Raw genomic sequence first — 18,912 nt, forward strand, 5'->3', positions numbered from 1 at the left:
CATCTCCTTTTGGGGCTGCTGGGATGCTCCTGCCCGTGCCGCAGGCAGGTGTGTGCCAGCACCGTCCCTTGCTGGGACACGAGTGGCACTTTGGGCAGGATTATGTAATCCCGGCTTTTTCTGGTTCCCGCAGTACTCCGCTGACAGATTTCTGTCACCTGGCGATGCCGTTGCTCATTTTATCGCAGTTTTTCGGGTACTGCCGGTCCTGAAATCCTCAGCACGGCCACCAGCCCCCTGCACCGCCAGCTCCCCCTCCAGCCCAGGGACAGCACCCCAACCCCCACCCAGCACCCCTGAGATCTCCAAAACGCCCCAACCAGCATCCCTGAGCCTCCCAAACCTCCCCACCCAGCACCCCTGTACCCCTGAGTCCTCCCCAACCCCTTATCCAGCATCCCGGAGCCCCCCAAAACCCTCCATCCCACATCCCTGGACCCCCACCCAGCATCCCAGCACCACAGGGCCCCCCAAGATCCCCCACCCAGCACCCCTGAGTCCCCCCCCAAACCTCCCAGCCAGCACCCCTGGCACTCCCAGAGCTCCCGGCCATCACCTCCGCATCCCTGTGCCCCCCATCCCCTGCCTGTCCCCCCGATTTCCCCCATTATCCCCCCGTTATCCCCCCGTTGTCCCCCCGTTATCCCCCCGTTATCTCCCCGTTATCCCCCCGTTGTCCCCCCGTTGTCCCCCCGTTATCCCCCCGTTATCTCCCCGTTGTCCCCCCGTTGTCCCCCCGTTATCCCCCCGTTATCTCCCCGTTATCTCCCCGTTATCCCCCCGTTGTCCCCCCGTTATCCCCCCGTTATCCACCCGTTGTCCCCCCGTTATCCCCCCATTATCCCCCCATTATCTCCCCGTTACCCCCCCGTTATCCCCCCGTTATCCCCCCGTTATCCCCCCGTTGTCCCCCCGTTATCCCCCCGTTATCCCCCCATTATCCACCCATTATCCCCCCGTTATCCCCCCGTTATCTCCCCGTTATCCCCCCGTTATCCCCCCGTTATCCCCCCGTTGTCCCCCCTGTCCCCACTCCCCATCACGTGACCCTGCCCATTCATACCCCGGCGGCCCCTCCCCTCTCTCCCCATTGGCTCCCGCCGCCGCGCCGTAGCCAATCAGCGCCGAGCGCCGGCGGCGCCCGGGGGAGGTGTACCCGCGCGGGGCCGGCGCTGATTGGCTCCTCCCCCGGCTGTAGCCCCGCCCATACCGGAAGCAGGAAGCGGGCGGGCCGGCCGTGACCCGCGGGCGGGCAGCGCCGGCCGCGCCATGACGGGAAAATCGGTGCGGGACGTGGAGCGCTACCAGGCGGTGCTGGCCGGGCTGCTGGCCGAGGACGAGAACAAGTTCTGCGCCGACTGCCAGGCCAAAGGTAGCGCGGATGGGCGGCGGGGCCTGCTGAGCCCGCGCCGCACCGGATACACCCCCTCGGTGCCCCCCTCCCACCGGCCTCGCCGCTCGGTGCTCTCCGGTGTCGCCGCTCCCCCGAGGGTCGGACATTCCCGGTTGGGCCCGGTTGGGCTCTGTTTCCGCCGGGGGCCCGGTCGGGAGCGCTCCGGTGGTGGCGGGGGGACAACGATGCTGCCCCGGCGGTTACGGGGGTTGCCCGGGGCCAGCGCGGGGGTTCGGGGGGAGAAAATGGTGGGGTTTGGGGAGAGAAGAGGGTGGTTTAGGGGGCAAGAACAGGGTGGGTTTGGGGGAGAGAGCACGGTGGGTTTGGGGTCAAGAACAGGGTGCGTTTGGGTCAGGGATACGGTGGTTTTGGGGGAAAGAACGCCGTGGTTTTGGGAGAAAGAACAGGATGGTTTTGAGGAGAGAGCACGGTGGTTTTGGGGGGAAATCTCCCAAATCTTTGGCTGCAGCACAGCTGGGTTCGGTGCGAGTCACGGCGGGAGGTGCTGCTGGAGGAGCTGCGTTCCCGGTGCCCCTGGAAGCCGGGGGGGGAAAATGGGGAAGGAACGGCCCCAGAGGTCCCTGTGGGAATCCAGCGGCTCCCGGGAAACACCCCAGGGTGGGTGAGGGCGTGAAGAGGGAGCTGGAAAAGCCGGCGCTGTGCAATCGAGGGAATTCCAGCTGGGGAGTCACATCCTGTCACCCGGGGCTGGGATGTGAGCGGCAGGATCTGGCCTGGATGGTGTGAGGACAGGGAAGGAGTTGAAACCTCAGCCTGGGATCATGGACCACTGGTGGAATTCCAGACTTTTGTTCTCTGCTTCCTTTTCCACCTGGTTTTTCCTTGTGAGGGTGGTGAGGCCCTGGCCCAGGAATCTGTGGCTGCCTCATCCCTGGAATTGTCCAAGGCCAGCCTGGGACAGGATGAGCTTTAAAGTCCAACCCAAACCATTCCATGTTTTTCTGATTCCAGGGATGTTATGACCCTGGTCTATCTGAGCAAGTAAACGTTTGAATTGCAGAGGATAAAACAAAGGAAAGGAATTGCTCCTTGTCCCCTGGTGCTGCTCTGTGGTTGCTGCTGTGAAATGCTTTGTTTTCCTGCAGCACAAGAGTTAAAATTTGCCCAAAATCCTGTTTTAATGAGCTGCCACAATCACTTGGAGATCTGGACTTGAGCCTCGTTTCCCAAGAGCTGCTGGAAGTGAACTTGGAGCCGGGATTGGCCAAAAGGGGCTTGGTCACCTCAGTGTGACCTCAAAAACTGCAGAGCCCCCTTGACCAGCATTAAAATTGACATTATTATGATTTCTTTTCAACCTAAAAAGCCCCAAACCACAATAACCTCATCCTTCCCACCTGCCTGGAGCACACCTGGCGGTGTTGGAGATCAGGATGTTCCCCTCCCGTGCCAATCCTTTATCTCTTGGCACCTCCTGCCAGCCCCGAGGGCAGAAATAGCTCCTTTTATCTCGGCTTCCCAGGCCCGAGACAGCAAATTCCACCAAAATGGGGATAAATTCAACCCCACAGCTCCAGGGGGATGCCGTGGTGGAGCTTCTCCCGGTCACAGCACGTCCTGGAAGTGCAGAATTCCAGTTAATTATTATAATTATGACGAAGTCCTAATGTGGAGCTCAGCCTTTCCAAAGCTGGAAGCTGCTCCTGGCTGGGAACGGGGATTGCACCAGTCCTGGAGAGCAGGCTGGGGTTGGCCTCAGTTATCTGATCCAGTAATTATCCCCTGCACTAATGAGATTCCTGGAAGTGGGAAATCTCCTCCTCCAGGGCATGTGTGGCCATGGGAGCTGTCTCTGCTCAGAATTCCAAGGAATTCCTGCAGATTTTGGGGCACTTTTGGGTAGTTTTGGTCCATGTGGTGCCACAGGAGCTGTCTCTGCCCAGAGCTCCAGGGAATTCCTGCAGTTCTTGGGGTCGTTTCAGTACTTTTGGTCGATGTGGTGCCATGAGAGCTGTCTCTGCTCTGTGCAAGGAATTCCTGCAGATTTTGGGGCACTTTGGGTACTTTTGGTGAAAGTGGAGCTCTCCCAGCGCTGATGGCAAGGAAGGCCTGATGTTCCTCCTGGAATAACTGCAACATTCCACTCTGCCTATGGAAAGGAGCCTCGTGGTGGCTCCACATGGTGCCCTCAGCACTTCCAGGGCTGTCTGGAAGCAAAGCTGTTCTTCTGTGCAGGGACTGGAGTACCCCTGGGATAGTGGGAGGTGTCCCTAACCATGGCAGGGGTGGAATTAAATGAGCTTTAAGGTCTCTCCAACCCAAGCCAGTGGGAGATTCGGTGAAATCTCAGGGAGTTTTTGCAAACCCTGCTCGGAGGTTGTTGTTTTGCAGGAAATTGTGGGAGATCTCGTGCTGCTTCTTCCTCTTTTTGTTGCCAGCCTCGTGTCTGGGGGAGCTGAGCCAGGGCAGGGTGGGCACTGCAGAGTTAAAATCCTCTCCTTGGAGGCCTGTGCTGTGGGAATCACTTGGAAAAACACCTGGAAAGAAGAGCAGCACTCGCTGGGCAGGTGGGATTTTTCCTGCCGGTGCCGTTCCTGTGGTGAAGCCATTCCGAGGGCGGCCGTGGTGCTGCTGTTCTCTGTGTGTGTGTGTGTGAGATAACAGGGCTGCTGCACAGCTCCAGCAGCAGATTCCCTGCCTGGAATGGGAGCCTGGAGCTGGGATGGCTGAGGGAGGGAGGGATGTGGTGAAATCTCCCAGTTGGGATCCACCAGCAGCTCCCAGGATTTGGAAAATTCCCATTGAGCGACACGGAGGGAATTCATTTCTGCCTCCACAGCTGCTCTCCTGCACCCCCCAGCTAATCGTGTTTGGTTCTCTCCTTCTCCCAAACTCTTCCCTTTGCTCTCCAGTCCCATCCATGCATCCAGCAGGCTCTGTGGATCCCGGAGCGGTGACATCGGAGCGGGAGCTTCCTCCCCCGGGAGCACCGGCGGGTGCTGCTGTGGTTGCCCAGAGGTTCAGGTTGCCCTGTGCTCCTCCTGGTTTGTCTGGCTATTCCCTTGATCCCTTTGTCCTGTGAGATCCATGGGTTCCAGGCCCAAATCCATCCCTTGTATGTCAAGGGGTTAGATGGGAGAACGGCTGCTGAACGCAGCACAAATCCAGGTTTAATTCCTCACAAAAAGAAAAGGTGTAGGATGGGGAAAATCCCTGCCCAGAGCTGGATAAATATGGGATGGGAAGGGGGAAAAGCTTAGGGCTGGAGCAGGTGGTTAAGGGAGGCTGACTTCCAGTGGAATTTGGGAATTATCTTTTGGGGGAGCTGCTTTAGTCCAGCCTAACTCCTCTTAATCTCAGCCAAATATTGCCTGAAAATCGGCGTGACTCAACTCCTCCTCCTCCAGCAGCCTCTTGAGCTGCAGCTGAATTCCCTTTGCAGTCAGAGCAATTGCAAGAGGAACTTTTTAAATAGCTGCTGGAACAGCTGCATGGGAGGAAGGAGGATCGGGATGGGAAGCAGGATCGGGATGGGAATGCTGATGGAGGGGGAGTGGAGCAGCCTGTGCCTTCACAAACCCGAAGTGCTGGGGCTGGAACTGCTCAGCTCGGCTTAGGAAATCTGGGATGAGGAGAAAGCTCAGCCTTATGTAAGGGAATCTTGCCAGAGGGATGCATGTGGGCTGTGTGTTCATTTGCTGCAGCCACAATATTCTGGGATCTTCCACGCTTCTGCTTTTCTGCCCTTCTCAATTCCGACCTGAGAGAGCTTTGTGCACAAAGGGAATGGCAATGCTCCGAAATTCAGCTTATCCCTCAGGAATCTTCACCTGAGCAGGGTCAAACTGGGAGAGGACACAGCTCTGTCCGCCCTGACCCTGCCTGGAGCTCTCAATTCCCACTCAAGCAAGGGAAAAAAGCATCAGCGTTCCCAACAGGGATTTAGTGTGGAATTAGTTGTAGGAAGATCCCTTTTAAGCAGAGCTCTGAGTCACGCTCAGCTCCGTGTCCCTCCATCTGCCAAAAATAGGGATAATCCTCGGAGCAGCAGCACCTGGGCTCTCTGTGCTGACCCACCTGGGGAGTGGAGGTGGCAAAGAAAGCTCCCCAAAAAAAATAAAAAATAAAAGCCCCGTGTGATTCCCAGGGCTGCAGCTGGAGTAAAGTTTGTTCCTATAGAAACTGCCGGGAGTTACGTAAGGAACAGCAGCTCCCGTGCCGGGTGCGCTGCAGCTCAAAGGGAGCTGGTGCTCCAAAATGCAAAGTAGGTCTTGAAACCAACCAAAAAGTCAGGAATAGCTCGGGGCTCCTCCACGTTGATCCCTGGTAGTGATTGTTCCCTGTGTCCCAGGAAATCTGGGACAAAAGAGGAGCTTTTAGGAGGAGCTGTGGTTGAGCAGTGAGTGCGAAGCTGGATTTGCCTGGGCCTTCATGTTTGGTTTTGCCTGGGTTTGCCTCTATTTTTGGCAAAATGTGCCATTCCTTCCTGACCTTTTCCCTAGGATTTCCAAGGGATAGTCCATGTTTAGCTCTAGATATTGAAAAGGTTCTCAATCCATCAAAAACTCACCCAGGACCTGCCACTCTTCCTCTGCTCAGAGCTTTTCTTAAGGACTTGGTGGCTTCTAAAAACATGCAAAATTGAATTTCCAACTCAATTGAAATTGGAAAACAGAGTCTGAATATTTTTAACGTGAAATTAAGAATTGAAAGCATCTTAAAAGGTGGCAAAATTCTATTTACAGCATCAAAATTCAATTTAGTGATGGCAGAGCTTCCATCCTGCTGCTCTGTTTACAGGTGCATGTGGGCACCTATCACCTAAATTTCGTGCATTTCATGGAAATTCAGACCTCCTTGGGATCTGTAATTTCTAGGATTGACTGATGTGTGGTTCTGGTCAAAAATGATGCCCCAGGAAGTCCGTGGATTGCGGAATTGACTGTTTGTTTTGGTTTTTTTTAATGTATATTTATATTTTTAGGCTCTGTCACCATCAGTCTTGGTGATGTCACCCAGTTGTTTTTCATGGATCCTGATGATAGCACTGCTTGAAATTGTCCTTGTCGCCCGTTTTCTCGAGGGAAAGAACAACCATCACTTTCTGCAGCAGCAGGAAAGCCCCACCCTGCTGTTCACAGAAATTCTCATTTCCTCCACCTCCCTCCATCTGCACTTCAAAGAACACGATGGGAGCAGTGATAAAGCTGCACTGAAAGCTGCTCATCTTTACTCAAAACCACATAAATCTTGGTCTTCAAGGCCACAGGGCCCTCAAATATTGGGTGTTTTTTGGTAAACTGGGAGATTTCAAGGCTTTTCTGGCAGAAAGTACAGGCAGCACCTTTTTTCCTGCAAAACGTGGTTAAGGCCTGTCATTACAGGGAGGAGAAAAAGGACGAAGAAAATCCCAAAACAGCCCTTTCTTCTCTCAAAGGATGGTATAAAGCTGATTTTTTTGGGGTGATTAATCTACTTGATTAGGTGTAGATCCTTATTAAGCACCTTTTGTGTGTGATAAAGTGAGGTTTTTGGCTTTAGCATCCTCTGAAAGCTGCACAAATCAGTCTGGGCCTAAATCTGGGAGCGCAGCAGGTGCTAATCCCAAATCTGAGGTGGAAACATGGTCCCTGCAGCAGGATCCATGCTCAGCTCAGCAATTAACAGTGTTAATAACAAAATACCTTAATTTAGAGGTCTTGAAGCTGATTTGAGTGGGTTTTTAGAGTTTCCCTTGGTTCCCCAAAGTCCTGGAAGCGCAGGATAGACATTTCCAGAGAAGAGCAGAGGAAGTTGTTTTGCAAGAGAGGCTTTGGCACAGCTCTGAGCAGGATGAGTGTCAGTAAATCCTTGAGCAATCTCTTTTCCAGAACAAGGAAACCACGAGGCAGAGGAACCTCTTGGATCCTGGCTTCTTTCCTCGTTTGGCTCTGCAAAAAACGGGGATTTTTCAGCTTGGATTCGAGGAAATTTTTCCCCGGTGAAAGCTGAGGGTGTCAGTGTCCCGTGGCAGGGATTATCCTGCTCCAGGGAGAACTCCCCACATCCCTTTTCCCCAGGGGATGGTTAGATGACTCCACAGACAGACATGGAGCAGTTTTGGGATCCATGGATGAGGGCACGTTTCCCTGGAACAGCTGGCTGCTCATTTCCACTGGGAATATTTCAACAGGCTCGGAATTGGGATGGTCCCTCCTTGCTGCCTATGGAAGCAACTCTATTTTTTTTTCCTGCCTCCCTCCCTTCCCAAAAGAGCAGCCAGATCCTGGTTTATTTTTAAATGCCTTCTGCAGAGTTATTACTGCAAAAAGTCGCCTCAGGAGCTTGGGCCAGGATTTGGTGCCTGAGTAAAGGGTGAGGAGTGAATCCCCTCGGGATTTCTCAATTAAAACCACTCCAGGGGGTGAACTTGGAGCAAGTGACTCATTTAGAGCAGGCTCCTCAGGCTGGGAGTTTAAAAGGGAATTAGGCTGAGGTTTTAAAGGGAATTAGGATCCTTTTCAGTCATTCAGATCATTCAGCAGCCCTTGGAGCATTAATGAGCAGAGCTTAGATGCGGACTGGAGCTGGCACGACCAAGCTTGGTATGTGGAGTTTATTTTGACAGGCTGGGATGTAAACCAGGCTCTGGAATTGTGTCATGGAGCACTGGCTGGGCACTGAATCCCTGCTGGATTCATCCTCTGCTTGGGAATGCACTCAAATATTCACTGCAGCTCGAAATGCAAACTCACCGAGCAAGGGATGCTTTGGAGCTCGTGATCCTCCTGCAGGCCCTGCCAGGCTGGGAATGCATCCCAAGGGGGTCTGAGCTAACCTAAATCCTGTGCCAGAGCTGAGTGGGCATCCAGGCTTTTCAAAACGTTGGGATTCTTACTCAAAATCGATGTTTCCTTCAATCCAGGAGGGATTTGTGCAAGCCTGAGGTGAAGCCCAGGGCCTCGAACTTGAGCAGAGCAGGGTTGGTGCCAGGTGACTTTGCTTTCCATGGATGTCAAAATTATCCATAAAAATGAGACAAAAGTGGTGGCAGCACCAGGCAAGGCTGACGCTGGTTGAAACTGGAGCAAACTCCCAGTTTTCCATGTGGGAATGGGGTTTTCCATTTCAGCCTGGTGGCTCTGAGGGGTGCTCAGGAGAATTCATTTTGTAACATCAAGGATTGCTGCAGGAAACGATTTCTTTTTAGTGGTTTAAGGATCTGAATGGTTCTGTTGGCCTTGTCCTCAGCTCTTTGGGAGATAATTCCATCCTTCCCTGAGCCAGGAGGGCGAGGTGCTCCCTGTCTGCAATTAGTGGTGGGTATCAGGGTGTGCCCAGTTTTTGTGAGGGGTGATAATGCTCCCAGGCAGCTCAGCAGCGCTGATTAAAGCTGCTCTGTAGTTATTTATCAATATAAACCCATTTTTCTCAGAAAAATGTGACCCTAAACTCCAACCCAGGCGTTTTTCCCCCCCCCTTTTATCACTGGAGCTGCTGCACAGTCTGAGCCAGGGTTGGGTTTTGGGGAAGTGAAAAGCTGCAGCGTGGGGTGAAAGTCACATCTGGAGGTGCCACCTGGGGCTTTTTCGAGTCAAGTCACCTTGAAAACAGCTGTGAAACCCCGGGGAAATGCCTGCAAAAAGCTCTAAAAAGCAAAATCTGAGCCACCGGGCACTTGCAGGGAGATTTTTAGTGGGAGATGTTTCAGTGGGAGCTGCTCTGAAGAGGGAAGTGGGAGGTTGTTTACATCTGCACCAAACCCTTCCCCCCACCCACAAACTGAGGGCTTTATGAGACGATTTAAAAGACATTTTTAGAAGACATTTGAAGGTTAAAATGTTGCTTTAGTTCAGCTGGAGGTCTGGGAAGGGGGTGTTGGAGGGTGTTGGATCCTACCTGACCCCAGCAGGGTTTGCTGTGGCTGCAGGCTCAGGGAGCATTTTGGAAAATCCAGATTTTCTCCCTGTGTAGCTCTGGAGCCCTTCCTTGCCACAGAGCAGAATCCTGAGCTGCTGGGGTCACAATCTGTCCCCTGGCTCTGGATAAAACCAACCTCACTCCTCTGTTCCCTGCAGATTTGAAGCCTTTCCTGCAGCACCTTCTGGCTGTGCAAGGACACCCAAATCCCAGCTGGAATCTCCCCAGGGAAGCAGCTCACCCCTGGTTGTATAATGTGTTTATTACAGGGAGGAGTTTAAGAAGCCTAAATATTCATTTTAATTGAAATATAACGAAGCTCCCTCCATATTGGCTCTCTCAGAACTTGGGTTTAGGAGTTGCAGCACATTCCAGCTGGGATTCCAGTGTTATCCCAGACCTCTGAGGGGACACTGGAGCAGCAGGAGGGTGTGACATTACCCCTGAGTCATGTTTGAGTGGGAGGTTGTGGTGGCTTGAGCTGGTCCATGTGACAATCCCAGTGAGCTGATTACTCCAGGAGCTGCCCGTTAATCCTTTTAGTCCTATCAAGGCTAAATTTATCTGGAGTTTAAATCTAACCTTGAATCTCATGCTAATCCTTCCAGCAGTCTCACGTTAGAGCCCTGGGGGTGGATCTGGGAGAGAATTCCGTGTGGAAATCACAGGAAGGATGCTGGCTAAGGGGTTTGTTCCCAGTTTTTGGGCATGTTTAGGTGGTGCTAAAGGTATGGATTTGAGTCATTCCTACATTTTGGAGGGTATAATAAAGGAATTGAGGTACAGTGCTTCTAATCAGGTCTGAGAAGTGAATTCCTCAGCTCCATGAAATTGATACCATTCCCAAAGGCCTCTCCTGGAGAGGAAAAAATCATCAAATAATGGCAGGAAAGGCCAGAAGATTTAATAAAGCCATTTTTAAAGTGAATTCCCTGGAATAGCTGCTGGAGTTACCTGTTAGAGGTTGGGTACCTTTGCTCTGGAAGGGTCCCTGATAACCACTAACAGCACCAAATCCCTCAGGATGCTCCAGGTTTTCCCCAGGAATGGGAATTAAACTGTTAACAGCATCTCCAGGGCCTCAAATGCAGCACTGCTTTTTTAGGGCTTTGAAATTACACTTTCCCCCTCTTCCCCCTCCCACCTCCCTCTCATTAACTGGAGGTTTTGCTATTTTAGCTGAGGCAAGAAAAGCAGGATAACTCTTCATCATCCAGAATAATGTCTGGGAAAAGGGCTGGTGGAGGCCGTTTGATCCCTAAATCTTTGTTTTCCCAGTTTCCCATGCACTGGGACACCAGTTTGTGCTGGGAGCTGGGACTCTGGACTGGGGCTGGCAGCTCGAGGCAGGGGGTTTAATTTGAAAAAATTCCTAAAATATTGAGCAGGATTGAGGGTCTGGCCTGGCTGGGAGAGGGGTGGGAATTCCTGTGGATCTCTGTATCCCCTGGGGAACGCCCTGCTGGGATTCCTGGGTGCACTGAGTGGATCTAAGCTCGTTAATCTTTCCCTTGGGGGTGGTTTTTATCCCTGGCATGATCTCCCACCCACCCCTTGGAGCTGTCCTGCCTGTCCAAGCCGCATGAAAACCGGGAATCTGCATCCGAGCCGTGGAAGCTGTGGATTCAACTGATCATTTCTTGGGCTGGGATTGGTTTTGGGGGGCCAAATGCTGGGCTGGGTGCTGCTCTCCTGGCTCAGCTGGGAATTCCTGCACAGCACTGAGGAGATTTGGGGATGCTGAGTGGGTTTTTGCTGTAGGGAATCTTCTGGAGCTCATTCCAAGTTATCCAGGAAAGAAGGAGGAAAAAGCAGGATCACAGACGTGGCAGAGCTCAGGGGGTTGGAGTGTTTGGGGTGGTTTCAATTCCTCTTCCCTCTTCCTCTTCGAGCTGTTTGGTTCATGTGGATGGAAGAGGGAGGCAATAAATCCCCAAGGATAATGATGGGGAACATCCTGCTGATGTGGAATTCCAGTTTCCAGCCTGGTTGAGAATCCAAAGGCCTCAATCCCAGTTCACTTGGTGCAGTTTCCCAGTTGCCCCAGGCCAAAACAGGGGTTGGCTCTGTGGGAAACACTTTGCTGTCTCTTCCCAGGGCCACGATGGGCATCCTGGAATATCGGGGTGTTCATCTGCATCCGCTGTGCCGGGATCCACAGGAACCTGGGAGTTCACATATCCAGGGTCAAATCCGTCAACCTCGACCAGTGGACGCAGGAACAGATTCAGGTAAGGGCTGGGATAACACAGTGAGGGGCTTTATTTTTGTTGTTCCTGGGGCTTCATAAATTTGGGATTAAACCAAGCCAGGATAGCCCAAAAAATGTGGGAAGTGGAGGAGGGAGAAGAATTCCAGCTGGGAGGGAAAATGTCCTCATTTGAGGCTCAACATGCAGCAGAGGGTAAAGCCAAAGGGAGCTGCAAGTCTCTGTTAAATTACCAATTCCTGCTGCCTGGAGCTGCTGCCCACCTCTCCTCAAGCTTCCCAGGGATTTCCAGAGGGATTCTGGATTGCTGAGGGGATATTTATCCTGCCTTGGACTAAATATTGCTTAGGATTGGCAAATTGGATGGGAGGGGATTGGAGCAGCTGCCTCAGGTTTCCCTGGGAGTGAACAGTGGAGGATCTCCCTGAGTTCTTTGGGATGGACTTCCCTGGTGGGCTGGGATGCTGTGGGAGAGCTTTAATGTCCAGGAAGAGAAAATTTCAAGGAATTTTTTTGGATTCCAGTGCGTGCAGGAGATGGGGAATGGCAAAGCCAATCGTCTCTACGAAGCCTACCTGCCCGAGAACTTCCGGAGGCCCCAGACAGACCAGCATCCTTTTTCCCTGGAAAAACACGGAGCCTTTCCATCCTGGAGCTCTGTGGTTAAACCTCCCTAAAGGAGCAGGAGTTCCCTGAGGCAGGGAATGGGAATGAGGGAATTGCTGCAGAGCTCTGGGGGTGGAGAACTGGGACACCAGTGTCACCACAGGAGGTTGCCACAGGTTTTGGAGCCTGGAGGGGAAGGGGAGGGTTGGATTTTCCAAAGTGCTGAGTGTTCCAAAGGCTCCGTGGAGACCTAATTGTGGCCTTCCAGGACCTGAAGGAGCTGCAAGAGAGATGGAGAGAGGATTTATAAAGGACAGGATAAAGGGGGTGGATTCCCACTGCCAGAGGGCAGCGTTAGGTGGGATTTTGGGAAGGAATTCCTCCCTGTGAGGCTGGTGAGGGGCTGGAATGGATCTCCCAGAGCAGCTGTGGCTGCCCCTGGATCCCTGGCAGTGCCCAAGACCAGGCTGGGTGCAGCTTGGAGCACCCTGGGATAGTGGAAGGTGTCCCTGCCCATGGGACAGGATGGGCTTTAAAGTCCCTTCCAACCCAAATCAGGCTGGGATTCTCTGATGGAATTTTTAGTGCTCCTGAAAACTTCAGCTGTGATTCCCACCTTGCAGCAATGCTGAGTAAACAGGGATATAGTGATGTGAACCTAAAAAAAACCCACAGGAGCACTTTTCCCCATCGTTTTTTGAGTTAAATCTGGTACCTGAGGTGCTTTTTGAGGTGCAGGACCCAGCTGTGACCACTGTAATCTGTGCTGGTGACCTGAATGTGCTGAGGGGATGCTTGGGGCAAACAAAAAACAGTGGAGAAAACACAGCAAGAGCCTAAATCCTGATTTAATTCCTCTTTTATAGCACTAGAATAACCTGGAATAACCCACGGGCAAAAACCGAGTTGAGATCCAGGAGTAAATTATTTTAAGAAAGTTACTGCTGGAAATGCTTTTTAAACAATGATTTAATTTAGTTACAGCCTGTACCTTGTTCCTCCCTGTCAAATAAGGCTTCTATTCTGGAATCCTTTGTCCTTAACCAGCTGCTGCAGAGCTGTGGAGAGTTTTATCCGGGATAAATACGAGAAGAAGAAATACATGGACAGAAGCATCGACATCAACGCCTTCAGGGTGAGTCTGGAGGCCTAAATTTGTGATTAAAACACTTGAAATGTTCCCTGTGTCCAGGGCAATCCCTTCTCCAGGGGTGCATGCTCTCCATGGAGTGAATTCCTGCACAGCACTGAGCAGATTTGAGGATGCTGAGTGGGTTTTGCTGCTGGAGCTGATTCCAGGTTATCCAGGAAAGGGAACAAAAGCAGGATCACAGACTTGTACTGACATGGCAGAACTCAGGGGGTTGGAGTGTTTGGGGTGGTTTAAATTCCTGTTTTCTTCCCTCTTCCTCTTTGGAGCTGTTTGATTTGTGTGGATGGAAAAGGGAGGCAATAAATCCCCAAGGATAATGATTGGAGGAGATCTTGGCAGGGATTTATCCAATTCCTTGCTCAGAGCAGGAAAAATGCAAAAATTTACCTCTAATCCAGCTGTTTCTGAGGGGTTTTAGATGTGATGGGTTTTAGATCTGTAACAGCCTCAGGTGTGAGATTTTTTTAGGTGTAATCAGGAAGTTTTTCCCTCATGTCAGTGATTTTTCCCTCACAGAATGAAAAGGATGATGGATGGAAGTGAGAGGCAATAAATGTCCAAGGATAATGATTGGAGGAGATCTTGGCAGGGTTTTATCCAATTCCTTGCTCAGAGCAGGAAAAATGCAAAAATTTACCTCTAATCCAGCTGTTTCTGAGGGGTTTTAGATCTGAGGGGTTTTAGATCAGTAACAGCACCAGGTGTGAGCTTTTTCTTGGTGTAATCAGGAATTTTTTCCCTCACATCAGCGATTTTTCCCTCACAGAAAGAAAAAAAACAACAAAATCGTTTGAATTTCTGTTTTCTTCCCTCTTCCTCTTTGGAGCTGTTTGATTTGTGTGGATGGAAAAGGGAGGCAATAAATCTCCAAGGATAATGATTGGAGGAGATCTTGGCAGGGATTTATCCAATTCCTTGCTCAGAAGAGGAAAAGTGCAAATTTTACCTCTAATCCAGCTGCTTTTGAGGGTTTTTTGGATCTGAGGGGTTTTAGATCAGTAACAGCCTCAGGTGTGAGATTTTTTTAGGTGTAATCAGGAAGTTTTTCCCTCACATCAGTGATTTTTTCCCTCACAGAAAGAAAAGGATGACAAATGGAAAAGGAGCAACGAGTCAGAAAGAAAACTGGAGCCCATCATCTTTGAGAAGGTGAAAATGGTAAGATCAGGAGGAAAATCATGGAGCAGCTATGGAGACATCCCTGAGGCAGAGCAGAGGGATTCCAGCCTGCTCTGGGAGCATTTTTCTGGCCTCAGTCACACCCTGGGTGCTTTGAGTCACCAGTGGTGGGAGCTTGTTTTGCTCTGCTCCCCAGACACTGAGCAGATGTGCAGGTTGGAATCCAGCTATTCCCTGCTGATTTTTCCAGCTCCAGCAGCTGCTTCTCCCTAGTTTAGAGCCTGCTTGGATTTGACAACCTATTGGGACAATAAAAAACTGAAATATTCACTCTGAAATTCTCGTTTTGGAAGATCAGAAAGAGGTTTCGCTTTTATTTGTGACTTAAATCCGCTGGAAAAAAGGGATTTTAAGTGTTAACCTGATTAAAACCTCTGGCATTTCAGAGTGAACCCAAAAGCTGAACAAGATTTGTGGTTTTTCTTTCCCCTCAGCCTCAAAAGAAAGACGAAACGCAGCAATCCAGGAAAAGTTCTCCTAAATCTGAGCCAGTCATGGATTTACTGGGCCTGGGTAAGAGAAATTGGTATAAAAATTGTGGGCATTTGAGGAGTTCCAGTGCTAATTTTCCCTGTCAGGTGAACAATCCCAGGAATCCTCCAGGAATATTCTGCTTGAACTGCTCCAGTGCTGCTTGGGAACAGCTTTCCATGTGCTTCCCTTTATCCTGGAGCAGCTGGAGGTTTATGGCGCAAACAGGACCTTAGGGGCACTTCCCAAGTCCTGCTCCAGCCCCTTTCCAGCTCCAGAGGGATGAGCGAGGTCGGGATCAGGTCCCTGGGTGGGGTGGCACTGCTGGCACAGAGGTGGCCCAGGGTTGGGGCCGTGTGGGGACACCCAGGACACCTCTGTCCCTGCCAGACGCTCCGGTGACAACGCCCGTCACCAACGGCCGGCCCAGCAGCCTGGAGAAGGACCTGGACCTCTTCGCATCCGTGGGATCCAGCTCGGACTCCAGGAAGGTGAGCTGGCAATGTTGGTGGCTTGGAAAAGCCAGGTTGGCTCGTAGCACCACAGGATAATTTGGGATGGAAGGGATGTTAAAGGATGTTAAACACCCTGCTGCTGTCCCAGGGTGTTCCAACCTGGCCTCGGACACTTCCAAGGATGGAGCAGCTTCTCTGGGAATGCTGTGCCCCAGTTTCACCACACGCATCGATCATCTGCCTTAAATCTTCCTTTATCTACATTTCCCTTAATGAAATCCTAAAATCTCCCTCTTCCCTGTTGAAGCCATAACCCCCACACATCCCTGTAAAAAGAAACTCGGCCAGGATATTCCCCATTTTGCCCTCATGCTGGATTTTGCCCCCATCCTGTCTCTTTGTCCAGGTCGTTGGTTCCATGCCAACCTCTGGAAGCGCCGGCTCCGTTCCCGAAAACCTGAATCTCTTCCCGGAGCCTGGAGGCAAAGGGGAGGAAGTGGGGAAGAAGCAGCTCTCCAAAGACTCCATCCTGTCCCTGTACGGCTCCCAGACGCCCCAGCCGCCAGCACAAGGTAACCCTGGCAGGAGCTGGGACCAAGGTGGCTGGAAAAGCTTCCAGGGGAAGTGGGAATGTGGGTGATCCCTGAGAATCCCAGAATGGGTTGGGTGGGAAGGGAGTGTAAAGCTCATCCCGTTCCAGCCCCACACATTCCACTGCCCCAGGTTGCTCCAAGCCCTTTCCAGCCTGGCCTTGGACACTTCCAGGGATGGGGCAGCCACAGCTTCTCTGGGAAATTCATTCCAGCCCCTCACCAGCCTCCCAGGAAGGAATTCCTTCCCGATAATCCCACCTAACGCTGCCCTTGGGCACTGGGAACCCATCCCCCGCATGTCCCTGCCCAAATTCCCTCTCCATCTTCATTGAGAGCTGTGAGCATCACAAGAACCAGCTGAGCCTGGATACCACAGCCAGACTGTGACTGGAATTCTGACATTCCAGCCCTGACCATGAACTCATCCGTGTTTCCCTGCTCCCTCCCTGCCTTTCCCAGGAGCGATGTTCATGGCGCCGGCTCAGATGGGCTATCCCACCGCTCCCTATCACGGCTTCCCAGGAGTTCCCCCTTCCAGCAGCATGATGGGGGGCATGATGGCTCCATCCGTGGGGATGCTGGCCCAGCCCGGAGCCACCGGCATGGTGACACCCATGGCCATCCCGGCGGGATACGTGGGCAACGTGCTGGGCGTTCCCAACGGGATGATGGGGGCCCAGCAGCCCGGCTACGTGGCCGGAGTGGCCGCGGTGCCCCAGCCCGTGTACGGGGTCCAGCCAGCGCAGCAGCTGCAGTGGAACCTCGCCCAGGTGAGGGGGACACGCCTGGGGAGGCGCCTGGAGGCTTTTCCCAGGGTTTTTCCTGGGAGCGAGTGGGATGCTGGCGCGGGGATCGCTGAGGAGTGAGGGGGATCTCCCGGGGTTTGTGCTTGGCGGGGGATGAGGTGGGTGTGGGGTCAGGTTAAACTGGGCTTCCCTGGGTGCACTGGGAGCAGCTGAAAATGCCAGGGTGGGTGAGGTTGGAAAAAATTCCAAGGTTGAGTCCAGCCCGTGCCCAATCCCAACCTCATCCCCCAGCTCAGAGCGCTGAGGGTGCTTTGGGCACCTCCAGGGGTGGAGACTCCAAACCTCCCTGGGCAATTCCAAGGCCTGACCACCCTTTCCATGGAGAAATTCCTGCTGATATCCAACCTGCCCTGACGTCCTCCCACACCTGGGAGCCACACCCTGCTCCTCTTCAGGAGCTCTGCTATTTTTGGGATCCATGGGCAGTGTCCAGGACCCTCCCTGACGTCTCTCCTGTCCCGTTTGCAGATGACCCAGCAGATGGCTGGGATGAACTTCTACGGAGCCAACGGAATGATGGGCTACGGACAGTCCATGGGAGGAGGAGGAGGAGCAGCCCAGGGCAGCAACCCCTCCCTCAGCTCCCCGCTGTGGAAATGAGCCCTCGCCTCGTGACCGTTTCTGCCTTTGTTCTGTTCTCCAAACCCGCTCCATGAGACATTTGGGGTTTTTGCTTTTGGGTTCGGGGGGCCCAGCCCAACCCAACCCGAATGGGGTTTGTTTTTTTTTTTTTCCATCCCTGAGCTCCATCTCTGCCTTTCTCACTGTCACAGCCGCGGGGACAGCTCGGTGACCAGGACACGAGCGCGCCGTCCTCAGCACAGTCAATGCACACGGGGAGGGGACCCCTCCCTGCACAAAGCTCCACCAGAGCTCCTGGGTAGCACTTGATGCCCTGCTGGGCACCTGGGCACAGCTGGGACTGGGAAATCTGGACTTAATCCCACCTGGAAAGCCGGGATTTCTCCCTTCAACTCCAGTGTTAGCAGATTTTTTTTGGGGGGGGGGGGGGGGGTAAAGGGTGGGGAACCTCGTTTGGTGCTGAGGGACTGGATTTAAGCCGAGCCCAGGGGCAAGCGAGCCTTGCTACCTCCTCCCTCGAGCAGAGCTCTCCCTGCTCCCACCTTCCTCGGAACCAAAGTCCTGTCCCTCCCCCCCCTGAGCAAGCAGGAATCTCGCCCAGAGTGGGGGCAAAGCCGATGGAATGTGAAAAACTTGCACTCCAGAGGGAATTTTTCTGGCTGATGTTGGGATTTGATGGGATTTCACTTTTAACAATCTAACCAGAGTTAACTTCTCCAGGGCCCAGAGCCCCTCTGTGAGTTTTCTTACACTTTTAAAAAGAATGACTCTGACATCCTAATTTATACTTTTTTTTTTGGTTTTTTTTGGTTTTTTTGTTGGTTTTGTTCTGTTCTTGTTGTCGTTGTTCCTGTGTAATCCTGGTTCCCCCCACCCCTTTCCTGGCTCGCTTGGGACATTTTAATCTTAGGCAGATTTCTTTTCTCATCTCCAGTAGAACCCAAAACTGCTTCAAAAGTCAGCAACAAGTCAGACTCGTGGTCTGCTCTCTCCTGTGGATATGTAAATTCCCAAATAAAACATTGCAGTGGATTGCTCTGGTGTTGCTGGTCACTCCAGGTGCGGGAATTTAGGGAATTTCATCCCAAAAATCAGCCCGAATTCCCTCTGTTTTGGGCTCTGTCCCAAATGCCAGGGAGCTGAGGGAGCACAGCCCAGGCACAATCCAAAGCTGACACTTTTGTATACAAACCCCTCAGCTTTGGGCTGGGGGGAAGGTGGAGCAGAATTCCTGCAGCTGCTGCAATTAAATGATTTCATTCCAGCTCTAATTCCGGTATTTCCTTGCAGCTTTAAGCTCGGGTTTAACAAAACCTGGCCGAGGCTTGTCCAGAAGTGTGAAGGAACTGGGAAAATCAGAGAATTGTGGGATTCCAGAATGGTTTGGGTCTCATTCCATCCCCTTGCCCAGTCCCAGGATGCTCCAGCCTGGCCTTGGACACTTCCAGGGATCCAGGGGCAGCCCCAGCTTCTCTGGGAATTCCATCCCAGCCCCTCCCCACCCTCCCAGGGAGGAATTCCATCCCAAAATCCCACCCAACCCTGCCCATTCCCCCTTGTCCTGCCCCTCCATGTCCTTGGGAAAAGCTCCTTCCCCATTTTCCT

The 18,912-nt window shown here is 52.4% G+C and overlaps 1 protein-coding gene across 1 annotated transcript; it reads left to right on the forward strand.

Moving 5' to 3' along the window:
* The first annotated feature begins 1,222 nt into the window (after positions 1–1,222).
* SMAP2 (small ArfGAP2) lies at positions 1,223–17,733 on the forward strand. Its single transcript, XM_069035976.1, has 10 exons — positions 1,223–1,372; positions 11,351–11,484; positions 11,987–12,072; positions 13,125–13,203; positions 14,299–14,379; positions 14,835–14,913; positions 15,262–15,362; positions 15,733–15,898; positions 16,379–16,689; positions 17,194–17,733. Exons 1-10 carry the CDS (start codon positions 1,270–1,272, stop codon positions 17,323–17,325), a joined length of 1,272 nt encoding a protein of 423 aa, XP_068892077.1. The 5' UTR covers positions 1,223–1,269; the 3' UTR covers positions 17,326–17,733.
* Positions 17,734–18,912: the final 1,179 nt, after the last annotated feature.

The sequence above is a fragment of the Aphelocoma coerulescens genome, chromosome 23, assembly GCF_041296385.1.
Source record: "Aphelocoma coerulescens isolate FSJ_1873_10779 chromosome 23, UR_Acoe_1.0, whole genome shotgun sequence".
NCBI classification, from domain to species: domain Eukaryota; kingdom Metazoa; phylum Chordata; class Aves; order Passeriformes; family Corvidae; genus Aphelocoma; species Aphelocoma coerulescens.